The following is a 17,714-nucleotide window of genomic DNA, read 5'->3' as shown; positions in this document are numbered from 1 at the left end:
TGACATTATTCTGGCTTCAGTTCACATGGATTTATATTGTTTTCATGTCATTTTTGTGGAAGCTATACTTATTTTATTCTGCTGTGTGATGATGCTTTTGTGATATTATTTAAAAAAAAAAAAAGTATTTTGGCATATAGGTTTTTTTTTTCTTTAAAGAGCAAATGTTGAAGATGATGTCAGCATTGCAGCCCTTGTAGACCATTTCGGATGCCCATTTGATTTATTTCATCATTTATTTTCCTAATTGGACACTAGGGGGTGTTCATGTACAAGCCTATACCTTCATATACAGCGTATGGTCCATACAAATGTTCAGATCGAGTGAGTGTAGGCTATACCTCTCAATACCACTAGGCTGTTCGTTTTGATTAAAGCTACATTTTTCATGTAGTCTTGCTGTAGTTCTGTGTGTAAACGTTTCAGAATTGTTCAGCTTGATTTTCTAATTTCAGTTCCCTCACATCTTATTCATTTCAGGATATAATAAGACATAATAACACTATTATCCATATGAGCTCAGTACTTCAACAGTAAATAAACACAGGCTCCTTTAGAATGTTTACTTTCGAAACTCAGAAATGCTGCAGCCTACAATCTGAGCACTGCAGGAAAATGAAGATTGACCGATTTAAGTAGGATATATTTTTCATCATATTTGGCAGGTAGGTCATTACTTTAGATCAAAATGGCCACGGACGCTGTAAAGGAGGAATACAGGAGCCTGCAGGAGGAAATTGACCAATATAAGAAGCTTATCAGCCAGCAGAAAAACCATCTGACCACTCTGGATAGGGAGGTAAACTACTAAAGACATAAACTGTACTCTGTTTCATAGGCCACTGAAGACTTTTTTTCCCTAAAGATCAAGTGGGGTTTTAGTGTGCATTTCACTTTTAACCAATTGTTTTAACTCAGTGTATTCAAATTCTTATTGCAATTTAGGTCACTGGTAACTCTGTCTGTACATGTATGCATAGCAGCTGGTACAACCAAATATATGAAGTGCTAATATTTACCCAGCTAACAGTCCATTGGATGCAAGTAATGACAAGGAAGTTCAAGAGTTGACTATTAACTTTATTTTCAGAATATTTCCACACTTATTTGGTGAACATTGCAGGAATCATAGAGTTGTATAGCCCCATTATGTGCTGCACTGTTTAATTGTATTTACTGTAAGGACTACAGTTTATTTACTGTTTGACCTAAAGGATTAACCACCTTCAAAAACTCTTAAAGCTGAAATTCAGCACTTTAAGTTCAAAGCTAATGCTTCCTTATAAATCGAGTGTGCTACAGCCAACCACAAATACAATGTATCACTGTGTGTATGGATTTCATTGTGTGCATTGTTTCCTCAGGTGAATGGGACAGAGGGCAGGATTCAAGTGACGTTAACTGTCCCAGGTGGCATTTTCAAACAGCAAGGGAAACACAGTCGCCACATGAAAAATATCCGCGTTTTAGAAAACAAGCTCAACCAGGTAGGCTACAAATGGTGACCCGGCAAACTCTGACCTTGTTTTTCAAGTGCATCCGGCTTAACATGACCAACATCTTACCGTTAGGTGGTGCTAGTACAGTAGGTGGAATTGTTATGCGTGGAGTGAGCCAGGATTTCCCCCCTCTGTCCACTCTTGCAATGCTATGTTTAGCTTTATAATTAATGGAGATATATGAAATGGGTATTAATCTTTGTATATAAGACTAGGAAAATTGAATTTCCCACCAATAACTCAAAACATCTCCATTATCAAAGCACTTATTTTGAACTGACGTCACACTAAGAAAGAAATGTGTTCATAATTTTACATTAAATGCCAAAGCTTGACACAAATTTGAACGCTCTAATCAACGAAAAGTCTAAGATTTCTCCTGACTTCAGCTCTTTCTTACCTTGTCTTCTCCAGGAAACCATTAAGTTTGATGATTTGCTGTGCAGCAACATGACTTACCGTAAAGACATTGCTCACCTGCTGCAGCAGAAAGGCCTGGGGCTCAATATCAAAACGAAATACCACAGACAGTTGGCGTCACAGAAGCACATCATGGAGAAACTGGGGGAGAGGTGCACCCAAGCTTTACAACACAGGTAAATGCCCATGTTTGTGTGAATTGCTGATATCGGTGGAGTTGAGCCACGATATGTGATGTGTGTTTGCGTCGTGTTATGACACAGGTCAGAGGCCGAGACCCGAATGCTGGAGGCCAAGGAGTGCATCGAGGGGGAGACAGCTGTGTTCACCAAGAGACAGACGCGACTGAAGACCATCATATACCGTGATGCCAAACTGACCTATTTCATGGGGACGAAGCTCCAGGAAATCAGTCCTCTGGAAGACAATGAAGACTCCAAGAAAAGAAGTATAATGTTCCTTGAAGAATCGTGTATAATCACTGCACATTAGATAATAACATCTTCAAGATGGAGTCGGTGATTCTGGAGAACGGTTGTTGTCAAAATGTCTTTTTGTCAAAATCAGTGAATATCTCATCACATTCCATTACCTGTTACCGGCTCTACCTAAGGACTTGATGCTTGTTATGGTGGGCCCCCTTTGTTCACATAACCTTTGTTTACATACCAGTTTACAGAGCCTATGCTGTGTATATTAACACTGGATTTTGTCTTCAGCCCACACACAGTATGGTATCAGATCATTCAGAGATATTCAGTGATTTGGACAAAAAGTGATTTTGGGAAAAAAGCATTCTCCAGAATCACTGACTCCACTTTTAATGAATGAGTCTGTGCTCTAAGCAGATATAATTAATCAGTTTTTTTTTTTTTACACAATCTGACTTGGACTTGTATTTCATTGGCACAGAACAGGAGCAGCAATATCAACATGGAGTTGACAAGCTGGAGATGTACAAGAAGGGACACAGAACGTTGGTGGAAGTCACCAGAGAAAGAGACCTGCGTTTGATAGGCCACATGTTTATTAAGAACGAGCAGAAGAATTTTGCCCATATCGACTACATCAACGAACTGCAGAGCAGAAGGAACATGTTGAAGAACGGCTCACTCAAGTTGAAGGCACGTGCATCTCCTGTCGGACAACACACAGACACACAGTATGTTGACCTGGTGTATTCAAATGCATTGGTTTCTCCTTCAGAGTGAGATCCTGTCCCTGGAACAAGAGGACAAAGGACATCAGGAGAAGAGTAAGAGCCAGTTTGAGGACGTAGAGGTGAGCCGCACTGTCTGACTGTCTTTACATATAATACATTATATAGACCATTTTTAGGTTTCAAACATACTGAAGATATTATAACTTGGTCCTGGTTTACTTTCACTTGTAAGATATTTCCTAGCAACATGTTTTCAGATACCTCCATGAACTCAACTCCAACGGAACTGTAAAAAACTGATTTTGAATTCAAATGAGTATTGACACTCTCCAATTCATTTTTATATGGTTTTATTAGCCAAGTAAAGCAGATACCTTTTTAAAGCCACATAATCATCTAATAATATCACCAACTATATTGGATATTTAAGGTTTCTTCCTATCGGCAATATAGCCTGTATCTGACATGTTTATCCAATAGATTGGACGCCTTCGCTCATTGTTAAAGAAACCATTTTAACATAAATCTACAGATGAAAACTCAGTTTAGTCTTATATCTGAAATCATGCAACAATATACAGTTAGTATTGGTGTCACATAATTATGAAAGTATCTCAGTCCCCTAATTTCAGACCAGCAATCCAAGCCTTGCCTATAATTCCACACTGAGATCAAAGGAAGACTCAGATTCTGAAAAGAATAATCAGTTATACTATTGTATGAAATCATCAAGAGACAAACAGGCGTTGAAATAAATAAACAATGTTGCCTATTAATCTATTGAATATTTCAATGTTTGTTATGTCTCTTATTAACAAAGCTTTGTTCAAGATATGTTTTTATTCTTTATGCAAATATCTAACGACCTTGGTTCTATGAACCATATAAAGCAGCGCCATCATTGTTTTCCTGTGTCTCTCTGTGCTGCAGTCTGAGTTGGAGAAGTATAGCAGTCTGGCTGCCTACCTAGAAGAGCAGTGCATTGCGGTTCAGGATACTCTGTACCAACTAAAGACTGCCATCAATGACCTTTCAGAGCAGGCATTGCAGGAATCTGTCACTGTCACTTTTGACAACATCGCACAATTCACAAGTAAGTGAAATAGAGACCTCTTGACATCATAAACATGGCCATGAATGTACTTTCCCCCCACATTTTAACACGGTGGTTTTTACACTTTCTCTCTACTTAAGGTCTGCTTGAGGAGATCGTTAGCAACCTGCTAATCCAGGCCAACACCATGGAAGACGAGCAGACGCAGTTAACTCTGAATTTGGCCAACTCTGACTTGTTACCAGGTATGAAACACCCAACCTTTAACTCTGCCGTAAAGCTGTGTAATAAGACCCGATCAGCCCTAAACTGTACTATGTTGTGTTGTCTGTTACAGAGTGTGAGGCAGTTGTGGAAGTAGAGCGTGGCAGGACTCCTTCTCGCTCAGTCAAGTCTGCCTGCTCAGACAAGAAGCAATAAACAACACATTGCAGCATCACATCCTGGTTCATTGCTGTATGTAGTATACAGTATTAGTCATTTCTTTATTCAAAATAACATGCAGTGATTTTTTTATATTAAAAGATATACAGTAATATCCACGGTCTGTGTTGCATTTGATATGAGAGAATCGATATTAGAGCTGTATCCATGATTTCTTTCTTCTTGGGCACTTACGTGTGAATGAACTCCACAGCAAACTAAAAACCTAACATTTAGCATATAAGCAGTTACATTATTTTTTGGAAAACAATTAACACTTACGGCAGATACAGAGCAATGTTAGGAATAGTTCTGTATTCACTCTCCTTTTAACTCTATTTTGGTCTCCACCATCTCCTGAATAATCTTTTTGTTTGGTTGATAATACACTCTACATACTTTGATCCATAAATGATTGACTCATTCCATAATTTAATAAAATGATTACAATGTTAGGAGAAACACATTTTGCTCGCTCCATGATGTATTAACTAACCCAAAATGTATAATAAGTTGTTACATTATTAGTCTACTTGCCAAAATGTGAACCCAGATATGTTGAGTACACCAACGTTTTATATGGGCTAAAAGTTATTATGTTTTGGGCTCTGCATTTTGTTACATTATCGACCAGTTATAACATTTTGGTTTGTCGTTACATTTCAGCCTCTTCCAAAGCTGTAAAACAAAAACAATGAGCTTTCTCAGAGCTGAGACGAAGTGAGTTTGTTGATAATTCTCTGTGGGTTTGTCACAGATTATTTATCCTGTTTGTCCAAAAAGTATTTGATCAGTGCACTTTTAAACGTACCAGCAAGTATGACTACGGTTAAAGGAACAATGTGATATATATTTCTCTGCAGATTGCATATTCTCTTCCTTCCATGGCCACAGTCCGGTAAAACAGGACGCATGACGTGAACCCAAATGTCAGAGTTGATCCATCCCTCACCACTCCCTACAAGTCTCCTCTCCTCGACAGAAAGCAATACTTTAGTCTGAGTTTGACAAGCCCCCCCCCAACTACACACACACACACACACACTAATACATCAGCCCGCTGCCAAGGTCTGGCAAGTGGGGTCATTGAGGGTGATGAGGATCACTTTGGTGACCTCCTATTGTGTGTGCTGACCAAACTCCACAGTATAGCGTTACCCTCCTCACATCATCACGGCACTAAAATAACAACAGGACATTGTCTGACTTAAGTCCTCTGTTTCAGTAGCCAAACATTGTAATGCTTTGTGCGTGTAAATACACATAGGCAGTAGGCACACACAAAGTGATGCCACGCGCACATTTTGGATTAGTCTCTTGAGGATTTCAGGGGACCACCAACTGCACACATCCGCTATTCTGAAGTACACACATTCACTGCCTTACATGGAATTAAAAAGCCTAGCTGGAATGGCTACGTGTTCAAGCGGTAATCTGATGACCCCATAAACACATGAGCAGCAGGGATATAACCTTTTATGCATATTCTCTGTACTGTATGCAATTTGTTTTTCTTTAATGCCTTTATAAAATATCTTCAAAAATCAGAACAAGCAAGCAGGCTGGCTACTGTCTTCGAACACTTTTATTTGGCGAGCTTACATACACAGACCTAACAAATGGACAATTTCTATGAAAACATATATGCAAGTGGTTTAGAGTGTATAAAATGATAAGGCAAAATGATTTAATTAGACTCAAAAGTGGAACATACTCTGGATAGCGCAAAAAGGGGCGAGACAGCTCACTATGTTGTTGATCGATTTTCTGTTTCTAGGGCCTGGAAGAGACAATTGTCGAGATTCTCTTGTGCTCTTGAGTGAGCACTGCAAAAGACAACGCAGCCAACACAAAGATGGCTACAACACCCCACTGTCCTTATTCTTCCTCAAGGGCAGTGTGGGCCAGTTTCAAGTCACGTGCAGGGCAAAAGGAAGACTTTCTATTTGATGAACATGGTGACGATAACGGTTTACTCCTGGTCCTTTTCCTCTCCGTGGGTAATGATGTGAACCAGGTTCTTGTAATCCAGGTTCCCTGCCACGTCTGGGGGGAAAGCAGCGAACATCTGCTCCATCTAACCAACAAAACAAAAAAAACAGACATTACATAGAGCTATGATTCACTTTGAATGAATGTTTTTTTAACATGGATGAAGACAAGCTCCATTATAACTCAAACACACACACACACACACACACACACACACACACACACACACACACACACACACACACAGCAATCTGACACATAATGAGGATCAATTGTGTAAAGAGGCTACAACAAACCTCTTCGGGGGTGAATCGGTCTGCTTGTGTTGTAAGCATCTGTGTCACACTGAGCAGGAAAAAGAGAAAGGACAGTGAGTCAGACGATGAGGCAGGGAGAGATGTACTGGGATGAATAACTGCAGTGGGACTTAATCATGATCATGAAATTGTGAGCAATAGCTAACATTATTCTCTCTCTGGCCTGCAGTGAATTAGTATATTGCAAATTGACGTGGTGTGAGGAGTGGAGTGGAGTGTGGTTGCTGAGTCACTTACTAGTCCTTCCTCAGCACACCTTTCCCCTCGGGGTCAAAGACTTTAAACGCGTTGAGGATGGTCTCCTCTGGATCAGCACCTACAAACATTTAAAAAAAACACAAAAAAAGAACACTTAGTCGACTGAACATATTTGAAATACTAGTCTACTTGCAAGACTTGGGTTTGGATTGTGTGATGACATTTTCCTACCTTTCAGCTTTTCTCCGAACATGGTGAGGAAGACGGTAAAGTTGACCGGGCCAGGGGCTTCTTTGAGCATCTCATCAATCTCTTCCTGTTTCACGTTGAGACGTCCTGCGGCACAAGTGGATTAAACACATTCAGATACCGAACACCTAGGATCTGTTTGTTTTTTTTAAAGCTCATGATCGCTCCTCAATATTTGGCCTGAAGGCTATAAAGAAATACCTATATAAGATCGGTGTCTACATACCTAGAGCTGCGAAAGTGTCCCTCAGGTCATTCTTATCGATGAAGCCATCTCTGTTCTGGTCCATGATAGTGAAGGCCTGGGGGACATTGCACAGGACAGTAAATATGAAAGAGACGCTCTGCCTTTCAAAACGTGAGAGTGGCAAACAGATTGCAGACACATGCTTCAGAAAGTAAAAGTCATATCATAGTTTTATGTTTTCTTCATCCCTTTGCATATTTTCGATGCCATCTTTATAGGTGTACAGTGTTAGGTATTTATAACCCCGCAAGCTTCCCTGGGGAGTTAGCGTGGCATCCAGGGTATGTCCAGCAGTTTATCTGCAGCCTAATCACTGATGACACAGTCTGAATGGCTGGGCACCACTGACCCTCATACCAGCATACCACAAGCCTCCCCGCTGGCAAGCCAGGGACAGGAAAATAGACAGGTGGGCATAGTACAATGATGAACAATGGAGATGGAAAGACAAAGGGGAAAAAGAAATAGAGACCTCTGAACCTGCTGCTGTATATTTTAAAGACAACAACACTTGGATGGTATTACTCGGCGTAGTCGGACTAACATGCATATTCATACACCATTCCAGTTCCATTAAATTATTGTGTCGTTCTCAGCCGAAAGTAAATCAAGAGAAATAAAAATTGGTGGAGCAGCTTTCACCTCTTTAAATTCCTGGATCTGAGCCTGCTCAAACATGGAGAACACGTTGGAGTTGGCTCCCTCTGCTGACCTCTTCTTGGCTTTCTTGGGGGCCTTTTGGCACAAAGAAAGGAGGAGAGGTAAGTAAGGCTGTCACTACATACCCAGCAAGGTAAACATAAATAAAATGGGTTGTATAGCTGAATAACAGAAAATGGTGTTGAATTAGATCAGAATGTGCACACAAAACTTTTAGCCAGATAAAAGCAGCAACAATTTGACATTATGTAAAATATGTTGTGTAATTCAGAATGTATTAAGTCGAAGGTAATTAAAGTCTAGTCTGTAAAAATCAAACCTTTACTGTGTTCATCATTAATTTCTGAAAATGTTTAACATTTTTAGATATGTATATATTTTTAACTATATTAATACAGAGAGGAAAGTATAACATTATTGCATTCGTCTGTCGAAAATAAAGTTAGCATCCTTAAACTATCAAACACAGTGACTTACCATGGCTGAGCAGCTGGGATGTCAGACCAACAATGATGCCAGTGAACAATGGGGAGATTGTGGGTAGCCTTTTGTAGCCAACGCTGGATGATATTTATAAACTATGTCCTCTTTAGGAAGTGACAGGTAAATGATGCTTCATACAGCACATACAGTATTGCACGCTCACAAAAACACATGCATGCGCACAAACACAATGGAATAACTGGTTTAGAATATCAAGAGCAGACTGAAGGTGAAAGCACTTAATCACTTCACGCTGCCCTGTGCTGTCTTGACTGTCTGAACTACAGAAAGTCTATGGGATTAATGAAAAGTGATGGGAATGCAAGACAGAGATAAACACTTGCTAGATCGCTTTGTTGCCTTTTTTGTTTACTTTGTCTAAATGATATGAAGAATGGTGCTATTGAGGCAGATGTCAAACCCAGATGGGACAAATTCACAAAATTGTTCTTCATTTGGCAGCTGAGCATTTGTCAACCTTTTATGTACTCGCTGAACAGAAATCTCTCATAAGACTCCATCTGAAATGATGGTATTTTAACACATAACTGACTATTCAATCTGGGTGAACTTGTCACGCCTTATAACTTTAATAAAGCCTTAAAATGTACTTTTGAGCTTAAATTGACCTACTTTCCCCGACAAAATCATTATCTAACATTAATATAACATGCTGAACTGTGTAACAATAATTTCTAGTCCTCATTGGACATGACACATGATAGGAGAGTGGAAATCACCAGCTCATTAAAGCCAATTTATTGACCTGTCAGGACTATGTTACCACCAACCTTTCACATGTCTGACATGATTGTCGCCAAGTATACCTTTCCCCAACAGTGTCATAGCAGAGTATGGCACAGCTGCACAGCGCTAACTACACACAAATTTATGAGAGAGCATTTATTCTATAAAGGTAAAAATACACTTGCTGACAGAATGTCTCCCCTCCATCAGCCTCTTCTACTCTACTGGATATGAAGAAAAAAACAGCATGTGGTGTTCATTCTGTTTATGAAACGGGTAAGCCCAAGGGAAATCTTTAATTTTTAATTCTTTCAATTCGTAAAACAGAAGTGGAGGATACGGGCAGAAGAAAGGGTGGCATCAGAGGATGTCTTCAATCTACTTTGCACATTACTCAGGTGTTAGCCTCAGAGAGCTTATTAAACTAAGCCGAGTGTGCTCAACTGCAGTAGGTGCGAAATACTCAAGTGCAACACTGCTGCCACTGAACATGTCTTTACAATGTGTTGTGTCTTTCTGCACCATTAACAAGTCATCCAGTATCACATGTGGTTCCCAGGTCAAGAAAAGTGACAGTCTATGAGAATGAGCTGAATGGACCATGGGGGATTATATGGGTGGTATATATATATATATAAAAAGAGGGGTGCTAAAAAGCCTCCATGCACTCGCTGTCAAATAAAATGCCTCAGATGAGTTAACAGCATATGTCACCAGAGTCATTTCACAACGTAGTGTGTACAAGAAGGTCAGAATTAGAATAGTTATTGTTAACTGAGAGAGAGAGAGCAGATGCTATGGTTGAAAACTTTTCTCCTTTCAGTTTTTGATCCCAGCAGCCGCTGCAGCTACTGTGACTGGAATGAACGGCAGGCCACCGTCGCATTGGCTGAGCACTGGGATCAGGTGCCTATAAATAGACTATCCTCCAATACAATGGACATGGACAAATGGCCTTTTCACAGGCAGCCTGACTGGAGAGGAGAAAGCAAAAAGGAAAAGGGTTTCAAATAAGACCAGTTTTCTGTTCCGTGTCTGCAATTTACAATAACTAAAACAAAAGATGTATCCTGGTCACAGGCACACAAACAGAACAACAGGAGGCAAGATAGAGGTGAAAGACAAGGGTTATAATATTTAATATTCTGTGACAAAATCTCTACAGGGAACTCTAATAAAACATTTGTTAGCAGACATCAATATCATATCCAGCGTTACAGCATGATGATTCAGGATCACGTGAAAAGAAATGCAAATTATAAAAAGATTACAAAAATAAAGTAAGACAGGACAGGAAAGCCTTTTGTATAGAGTCCAGTGGGAAACTTGTGCAATATGTAGCACTGGGTGCTACTTGTTCAACATGTTTTTTGACCAATTCATCGGTTCCATCTTCTCGGCTTAAATACATTCAGGAAGATTTGGATGCAAGCGGATTCAGAAGGTTGAAAAAAAACATCTTCCTATTGAGCGTCCTACTGTTAACAGGCACACCGGGCAAGTTAAAGTCTGGCATTTTATCTTTATGTATTCTAAAAACATGACTAAAAACCACCAAGATATTCTATTTCTATAGATCAGATGATTTATAGAAACAAAATCAGCTCAGTCAAAGGTAAACATCAACTATATCTGGGCATATTTAAGGTTGGACTGACTGTTTAACTTGCCAAGAGTGTCCTAGTAAAAGAAAAAGTGATGTCTGATTATAATCATTTTAATTTACTATGCAAATAGGTAATAGTTAAAAGAAAGGAGATGTTATTTAACGTGCTTCGCTGTTGAATCATGGTACAAAAAATATAACCCAAATGAGGCAGAAGCAGAAGACAACACTCCTTTCATTTCAGATATACATATCCATGCCATTTACGAATCAGGAAAAAAAACTAAAAACAAAGATTATTTCCACCGTCACCTTGAACAATTTTGGGTTATATACAATATAAGGGACATTGTACAAAAAGAAATGCTCAAGTACTATGTTGTTTGCTTCAAACATGATTTCTTTCCCCCCCTCCCTTTTGTCATATAGTTCAGCACTGAGGTTTTGCCGTTCGACAGATGGAAGTGCATACACGACGAGTTGGATCCAGATACAATCACTTACTTGATAAAGGATGTTTGGACATATTAAAAGAATATTCATTGGACATTCAAGAGGACACGTAATCACTTCTTTTCTTTAACAAAAATAGACATGGCTTATCCAGCCTTGGAATTCCTTCTCAATATATATAAAATTATGTCTCGTCTATTTACAGTCAGATAGCGTTCTGGAGGATCAGAAAGTCCTGCTGAGGATTGTGGGTAGTGCAGTTTTAGTGTTGACCTGTGCGAAGGCAGACAGTCATCTGGTGTGTGGTTCTACGGGGCAGGGGATGTTCATTTATTTGAAATTTGATTTAAATTAGTTTTTGCTCCAGCCAAGCCCTGTCAGCGTAACTAACCACAGTCTCGACACAAGACTGAGATCAGCAGTGAATGATTGAAATTAGCTGATAATGATTGTGTGTTTGACACGTCAGCACAGGGCTGGATTCAGAAATGCTATTGGATGAACAGTACTCTCCTGCCCCGGTCTGTGGCTACTGTGGACGGAGTTGATTGTGGAAAGGAGTCAGTTATATCTATACTATTTTGAGTGAACCTCTGCCAGTTTCACTTGACTGGTTTGAAAATATTTAGGCATTGACTTTTAAGATAAAGTTGCTACGGCTGTGCTTATCTATTATAGTCCCTACTGTCTGGAGTTAATGGAAACTAGAAGAACTCATCTAGCTCAGGTTTTAAGTGGAGAATTCATATCCTGGAAGAAATCGAATTCAATTACTAATCCCTTCTACAGTGTACTCAAATACATTGCAAAAAACTCTGCTCAAAAAGTTGTTAAATATGGCATTGGGTTGACCTTTATTGAATCGGCCCAGTTCATTGAGAAAAATAACCTGATTCTAATGGCATCTGTTTATTTCTCTCGTTCTCCCTATGTTCTGGCGGCTACAGTTGTTTTTTCGTCCGTGGTTTTGTCAGCTTAGATGACAGGAGAAACGGATGTGGCAGTGTTTCATCATGAGTTGGTGACATTCTCACTAGTGCTCTCCTCCCTTATTTCCCCTGGCCAAGATGAATGTCTCTGTCCATGCTAGGTACGTGGCTCTGCTGTCTATCAAACAGAGGATTGGTCCCATACCTGTGGGTAAAAGAAAAATAAATAAATAAAAAAGGCATGTTAAATAAATGCAAATGCATGGAATTTAAGTAAAGATTGAAAAAGTAATTTGAGAAAGGTTTATTAGATATCAGGTTGGTTGCTGAATACAAAGTAACCAAAGAGTTACAAATTTAGATTTTGAACTGATAATGGTGCAACGATTAGTCATACGAACACCAAAGTTGAATTTAAGTTTACTCAAAGCCAGACTTGTCAACCTGCTGGTAGCATTAGAGGTCAGGAGATCACTGAACAAGTAATTAGAATGTATGTTGTTGGGACCAAAAATATTTTTTACAAAATGTTTTGACAATGTTAATGAATAGTTGTTCGGACATTTCAATCTGGACCAAAGTACTGTCCATCATGACGATTGACAAACCATGTTTACCGGGTTTATGGGTGTGCGACCAGAGCCAGTATGAAGCCTTTGGCGCTCCTCGAATCGTCCAGGCGACCTCTCCCTGCGAACGTCCATCATGCGTCCGGGGGAGCGGTCCATGCAAGGGTCTGCCATGGCCCTGCCCGGGGAGCGGTCTAGCCGGGGGTCGGCCATGGCCCGGCCTGGAGAGTTAGACATCCGACTCTCCAGCATCCTGCCCGGAGACTTCTCCCTCTCCAGCGGGCGGCTGGGAGACTTGTCTCGTCTGAACTCTGTGCGAGCCTCTCGGTAGCGGTGAGGCGTGCCTGGATCTCCGGCTGCCAGCCTCTTAGAGATGTGCTCATTGTAGGAAGGAGGCCCACGCTTGTTAGGGCTGTTAGGGAGGAACCGAGGCATAGAGACGGGCAGGGAGTGTTGGTCATAAAGGGGGGAAAAAAGTATTTTGTGTCTAGGGTCCATGGGCTATGCTTGGCACTGTCAGGTCAGTTGACAGATGTGGTGAGGATGATGGATTCATACAAACAAGCTCATTTAATGAGCTGTAGCACATTGTTATTCATAATTAGAAGAGACTGAAGAGAAGAACTAAAGAGCAAAGCTTTGACTGTCTTTCAAAGCCAGTCGTATAACCCAGCACTGTGAGTAATAAAGGCTCAACTGGCAGCAAACTTGAAATTGTAATAGACTCGGTACATAGAAGCAGGAAGTCGGTCTTTATTCAAAAATTTCCTTTCTAAATTTGACAGGAGGCATTTTTAAAAGTAATTCTCATTTTACAAGACATATCTCAGGATTTGTTACAGATAAAAAAATATCTCCTCCTTTTACTCCTGTAAAAAGCAAAATGAGGATGTTACTCTCCTGTTTTATAACCAGATGTCAATTAAACCCTCACCACCTGTGGATGCCAACCTGTGCCCAGCAGTAACAGCTAGTCCCATTGACCCGTCAACAACACCAGTGTACATGAGATAAAGAAGTGAGGTGTTTTGAAAGCTCTTACTCAATAGTGTCTTTATATTAGAGGGTAGATCAACTTCACTTAAAAAATAAACAAATGAATGAGTAAGATGCTCAAGTAAATTGACCTCAACTTATCTTTTCCTTTCAACTCAAGATTTGTATTCCAATGATATATCATGACTGTGGATATGGTAAATGGGAAAAGGGACATTCAAAATGTGTACAAATGTGAGTATAAGGAAAGTGGAAAGCTTTTTGTGGATAAAAACTGTCACCAAAAATAATAGCCACAACAGAGATTTGTTTGAGTATTAATCAGGTTAAATGGGTTAATTAAAAGAATAGGAGAGAACAGACAGACCTGAAGCAGATTGAATTATTGTATATCCTCACCTGCGGCCGGAGCCGCTGCGCTGCAGATCTTCTAAAGCCTCATGGCTCTGGACCAGGTTGCCTTTGCAGCAAATGACCCGCAGTTTGTTCTGGTAGGAAGAGGCCAGGTAAATGGCCCCAGAGGAGATAGCTGGGCCAAGGTAGCGTGGGTTTGGGATGTCCAGGTGCGCATATGAGTGGGGCCTGGGAAAAGAAGATAGGACCATTAGACACTGTATCGTTAAAACAGAAATGACTGAAATGAATGATTCCTTGTTGAGGCGTTTACTAAGCCCCTAGCAGTAATGGTAACGATCCATAAAATGATGATGATGTCGCTGGGTAAATACTAATTAGTGTAAACTCTAACTGATGAACTGGTACTGACAGAGGAGCAGAAGGCAATCTTACCCCAGAGCAGAATGTCCCACAATTTCAATGACATCCAGAGAGTTGAAGTAGGTCACAAACAGGTATGGTTCTCTATAGGCTGAAATACCAAAAAAAAAGTTCACTTAACATCATGTCATAAATCATGCAGTATATATCGACAGTTACTTAAAATAGCCATTTTGAAGGTGACATGGAAGAAATACAGAGTTCCACTAACCGAACGAGAGAGGCAGACGGCTCCATTTGATGTCTTCACTCCTACTCCTGCGACCGTACGCATCCACAAATACACCAAACTCTGCAAATACAAATGTTCAGGCACCATATAAAAATGCATATTTGAAGAATTTAATTGTTTCCTATGACAAAGACGATTGAGTCAGAAATTTGACAGGAAAAAAACAAAAACATGCTCGAATGTACAACGACTTTATGCCCACACAGACGATAAATAAACGTCTAACCATGGAAACAGAGCAGGTATTCGTCTTTCTGTGGAGCCGTGGTGACCTGGATGATGGAGATGGGGAAGCTGTGGGAGGACGCGGCGAATACAGCTGAAGCTAGCGTCACGTCGTTTTTATCCAGGAACTCTGCAAAAAAGAAAATCACATCAGTGTCAGTCAGCTCCTTCAGATGTGAACATTAAAACCTCACAGCGATAGAATCACAACTGTGTAAATATTATTATTGCAAAAAAAAAGTTACATCAATACAGAATGTGTGTGCGGATGCCTAGCAGGCATACATCCCAATGGTGGCTGACCTACCTTCCAGCACATACTGCTTCATCTCAATCTCATAGAACTTGTTGGTGCCGATAATGATACTGTAGCCAGTGAAATGAATACAGCTGCAGGGCTCTGATGTCTCAATCTCCTGCAAATACAAAGAAAAGCTCAAAATGTTTCCAAACTCATTACTCCCCGAAGTAAAACAGAGCATTTGCATTTTAACTGCATAATACTGCCATTTCCTTTTCTTTATGACAGTCTAAAGTACCAATTCAACTTTAAAGGCCCACTCACCTTTCTGATGCAGAACTTGTTCAGGCTTTCATTATGTCTCAGAATTGTAATCTTATTGGGCATAGCAGCACAGATACAGATGCCATTATCAATCTGTAAAGAAAGAACAAGACTGCAATCAGGACGACAATAGATATCTGCAATCAGACAGCACACTGCTGTGCTATTGCTATTATGTTCACTTCATTAACTCGAATGAAATGACAAGTGTAATCAAAAGGATTTTTTTCTCCCACCTTTCCAGAGGAGAAGAGGTGGCATCCCTTGACTGTCTCGAAGATGAAAGGGTTGAGGTCGGGCTGAGCCGGGAGATGGGACTGCGACAAAGACTGTTTCACCTTCTTGATCTCCACCAGACAAAGGGCCCTGTCCTCTCCTGATGACACAACACACACACACACACACCATGCACAATCACAAATACAAGCAATCTCCTGTGAACAGCAGTGCGTTCATGCACATAATTATTATCATTTAGATGTCTCTTAAAAGCTTAACCATAATGTGATACTATATGTAGTACTTTTGCATTGAAAACATATCTGATCTATGAGAAATCAGAAAAGCCTGATGTAATAACTAACACATCAAATGTGATTAGAATAAAAATATATGTGTATGTTATTTTGAGAGAAAACTCCTACATTGTAGATGCAGAGTTAAAGACAATCAAGTTCAGGTTTTTAGTTAAAATCGATTGCCATGTAATGGCTTTCATTCAATATGGTACTGACCAGTGATCATTAGCAGCTTATCGAGCTCCTTCAGGATCTGGATCTGGAAGACGGAGGTCAGCCCGGGGATGTGGGTCAAAGAGTTCTTGATGACGTTTAGAGCGTACAAACCCTCCTCGGAGCCCACCAACACAATCTGAGGGGAAGGATAAGGATAGGTAGGTAGATAATAAGTGAAAAATTCAGCAGTTGGATTTAGATTTAGATTCGCAGACTGGTTTTACAGAAACACAAACACACATTTGAAACACTTCACTCATTTAAATTACATTATAAAAAGAGAATTAAATACGACTAAATGCCAAAAAGCGCTGAAGAATAAGGTAAAGAACATAATGTGACATTATACAGTATACAGTACAGGTATTTTGTGGTTGTACCTGGTCTGTGAGTGGCAGAGTGCAGTTGATGTCCAACCGGTCATCACCCTCCAGCTTCAGCAGAGAATTGCCCAGAAGTTTCTATTGAGACAAGCAGATGAAAGAGGAAAGACACGGAGCAGAGAGGGAACAGGTTAGGCAGAACTTCTACACATTGGTTGTTGTTTAGAGCAAGAAAAGGCCCCCAGCAAGGCTGACAGACAGAAACCATCACATATTCAAACACAGATATTTCTGCAATCTGAAGTGAATCCATCCTCCACCTTTAAGACATCTAATTTAAAAGTAAGCTGAGGATTTATGCAGACATATTTCCCCCCATGCGACATAAGAAAACACTGCTTTAAAGTTTGGACGGTGTTACTCCGATACCAAAGTTGAAATCGTCTATCTTATCATCATGCCAAGAAAAAAGTAATTTAAATAACAAATAAATCATTTAACTTTGTCTTATTACAAACAGCCCTAAAAACATATTTGCCAAAATACAATCCTATGTAAAATTAATGGATCATAATATAAATTATTATTTATTTTAAAAGAGTGAGCAAACACTGGGAAGTCACCAAGCATTTGATACAAACTTTTAATACTTGACAGTTGCATATTGAACCTTTAAATGGACATTTGAATAGGTAATTAAATTAGCACTTTTTGGGAATGGTGACATATGGTTTAGAGAAAATGTAACACTTTTCCCCATCCTTCTTACAGAATGTAAGATGAATGGGAAACTTCTAAAGCTTCTAAAAACAGCAATAAACACACAAACACCAACAGCAGAAGCAAATCGAAGT

General features: G+C 39.8%; 3 protein-coding genes across 3 annotated transcripts in view; 1 reads left to right on the top strand and 2 right to left on the bottom strand.

The window, feature by feature from the left end:
• The first annotated feature begins 2,029 nt into the window (after positions 1 to 2,029).
• Positions 2,030 to 4,668, top strand: LOC307249354 (coiled-coil domain-containing protein 63-like). The gene is made up of 7 exons (XM_080026025.1): positions 2,030 to 2,095; positions 2,183 to 2,367; positions 2,832 to 3,043; positions 3,126 to 3,200; positions 4,012 to 4,174; positions 4,276 to 4,380; positions 4,473 to 4,668. Exons 1-7 carry the CDS (start codon positions 2,052 to 2,054, stop codon positions 4,553 to 4,555), a joined length of 867 nt encoding a protein of 288 aa, XP_079882151.1. The 5' UTR covers positions 2,030 to 2,051; the 3' UTR covers positions 4,556 to 4,668.
• A 1,862-nt stretch (positions 4,669 to 6,530) lies between these two features.
• On the bottom strand, positions 6,531 to 8,293 carry myl2a (myosin, light chain 2a, regulatory, cardiac, slow; the record flags this gene model as incomplete). The annotated part of the gene is made up of 6 exons (XM_080026696.1): positions 8,204 to 8,293; positions 7,541 to 7,616; positions 7,297 to 7,401; positions 7,105 to 7,183; positions 6,847 to 6,895; positions 6,531 to 6,635 (listed from the first exon to the last, which is right to left on the bottom strand). The coding sequence occupies exons 1-6, from the start codon at positions 8,237 to 8,239 to the stop codon at positions 6,531 to 6,533; spliced, it is 450 nt and encodes a 149-aa protein (XP_079882822.1). The 5' UTR covers positions 8,240 to 8,293.
• A 2,325-nt stretch (positions 8,294 to 10,618) lies between these two features.
• The window catches only part of cita (citron rho-interacting serine/threonine kinase a), a 40,346-nt gene continuing 33,250 nt past the window's right edge, over positions 10,619 to 17,714 (bottom strand). Inside the window, exons 39-49 of the mRNA XM_080025760.1 lie at positions 16,918 to 16,998; positions 16,538 to 16,673; positions 16,040 to 16,179; positions 15,804 to 15,896; positions 15,546 to 15,654; positions 15,240 to 15,368; positions 14,993 to 15,073; positions 14,794 to 14,872; positions 14,404 to 14,586; positions 13,057 to 13,420; positions 10,619 to 12,644 (exon numbers count right to left, since the gene is read on the bottom strand). Of these exons, the coding sequence (XP_079881886.1) occupies positions 12,621 to 12,644; positions 13,057 to 13,420; positions 14,404 to 14,586; positions 14,794 to 14,872; positions 14,993 to 15,073; positions 15,240 to 15,368; positions 15,546 to 15,654; positions 15,804 to 15,896; positions 16,040 to 16,179; positions 16,538 to 16,673; positions 16,918 to 16,998 (1,419 nt within the window). The 3' untranslated portion in view covers positions 10,619 to 12,620. The remainder of the gene's footprint in view (positions 12,645 to 13,056; positions 13,421 to 14,403; positions 14,587 to 14,793; positions 14,873 to 14,992; positions 15,074 to 15,239; positions 15,369 to 15,545; positions 15,655 to 15,803; positions 15,897 to 16,039; positions 16,180 to 16,537; positions 16,674 to 16,917; positions 16,999 to 17,714) is intronic.

This window comes from Ammodytes marinus (assembly GCF_949987685.1).
Source record: "Ammodytes marinus genome assembly, chromosome: 4".
Classification (NCBI taxonomy): Eukaryota; Metazoa; Chordata; class Actinopteri; order Uranoscopiformes; family Ammodytidae; genus Ammodytes; species Ammodytes marinus.
This window is presented reverse-complemented; position numbering and strand designations above follow the sequence as displayed.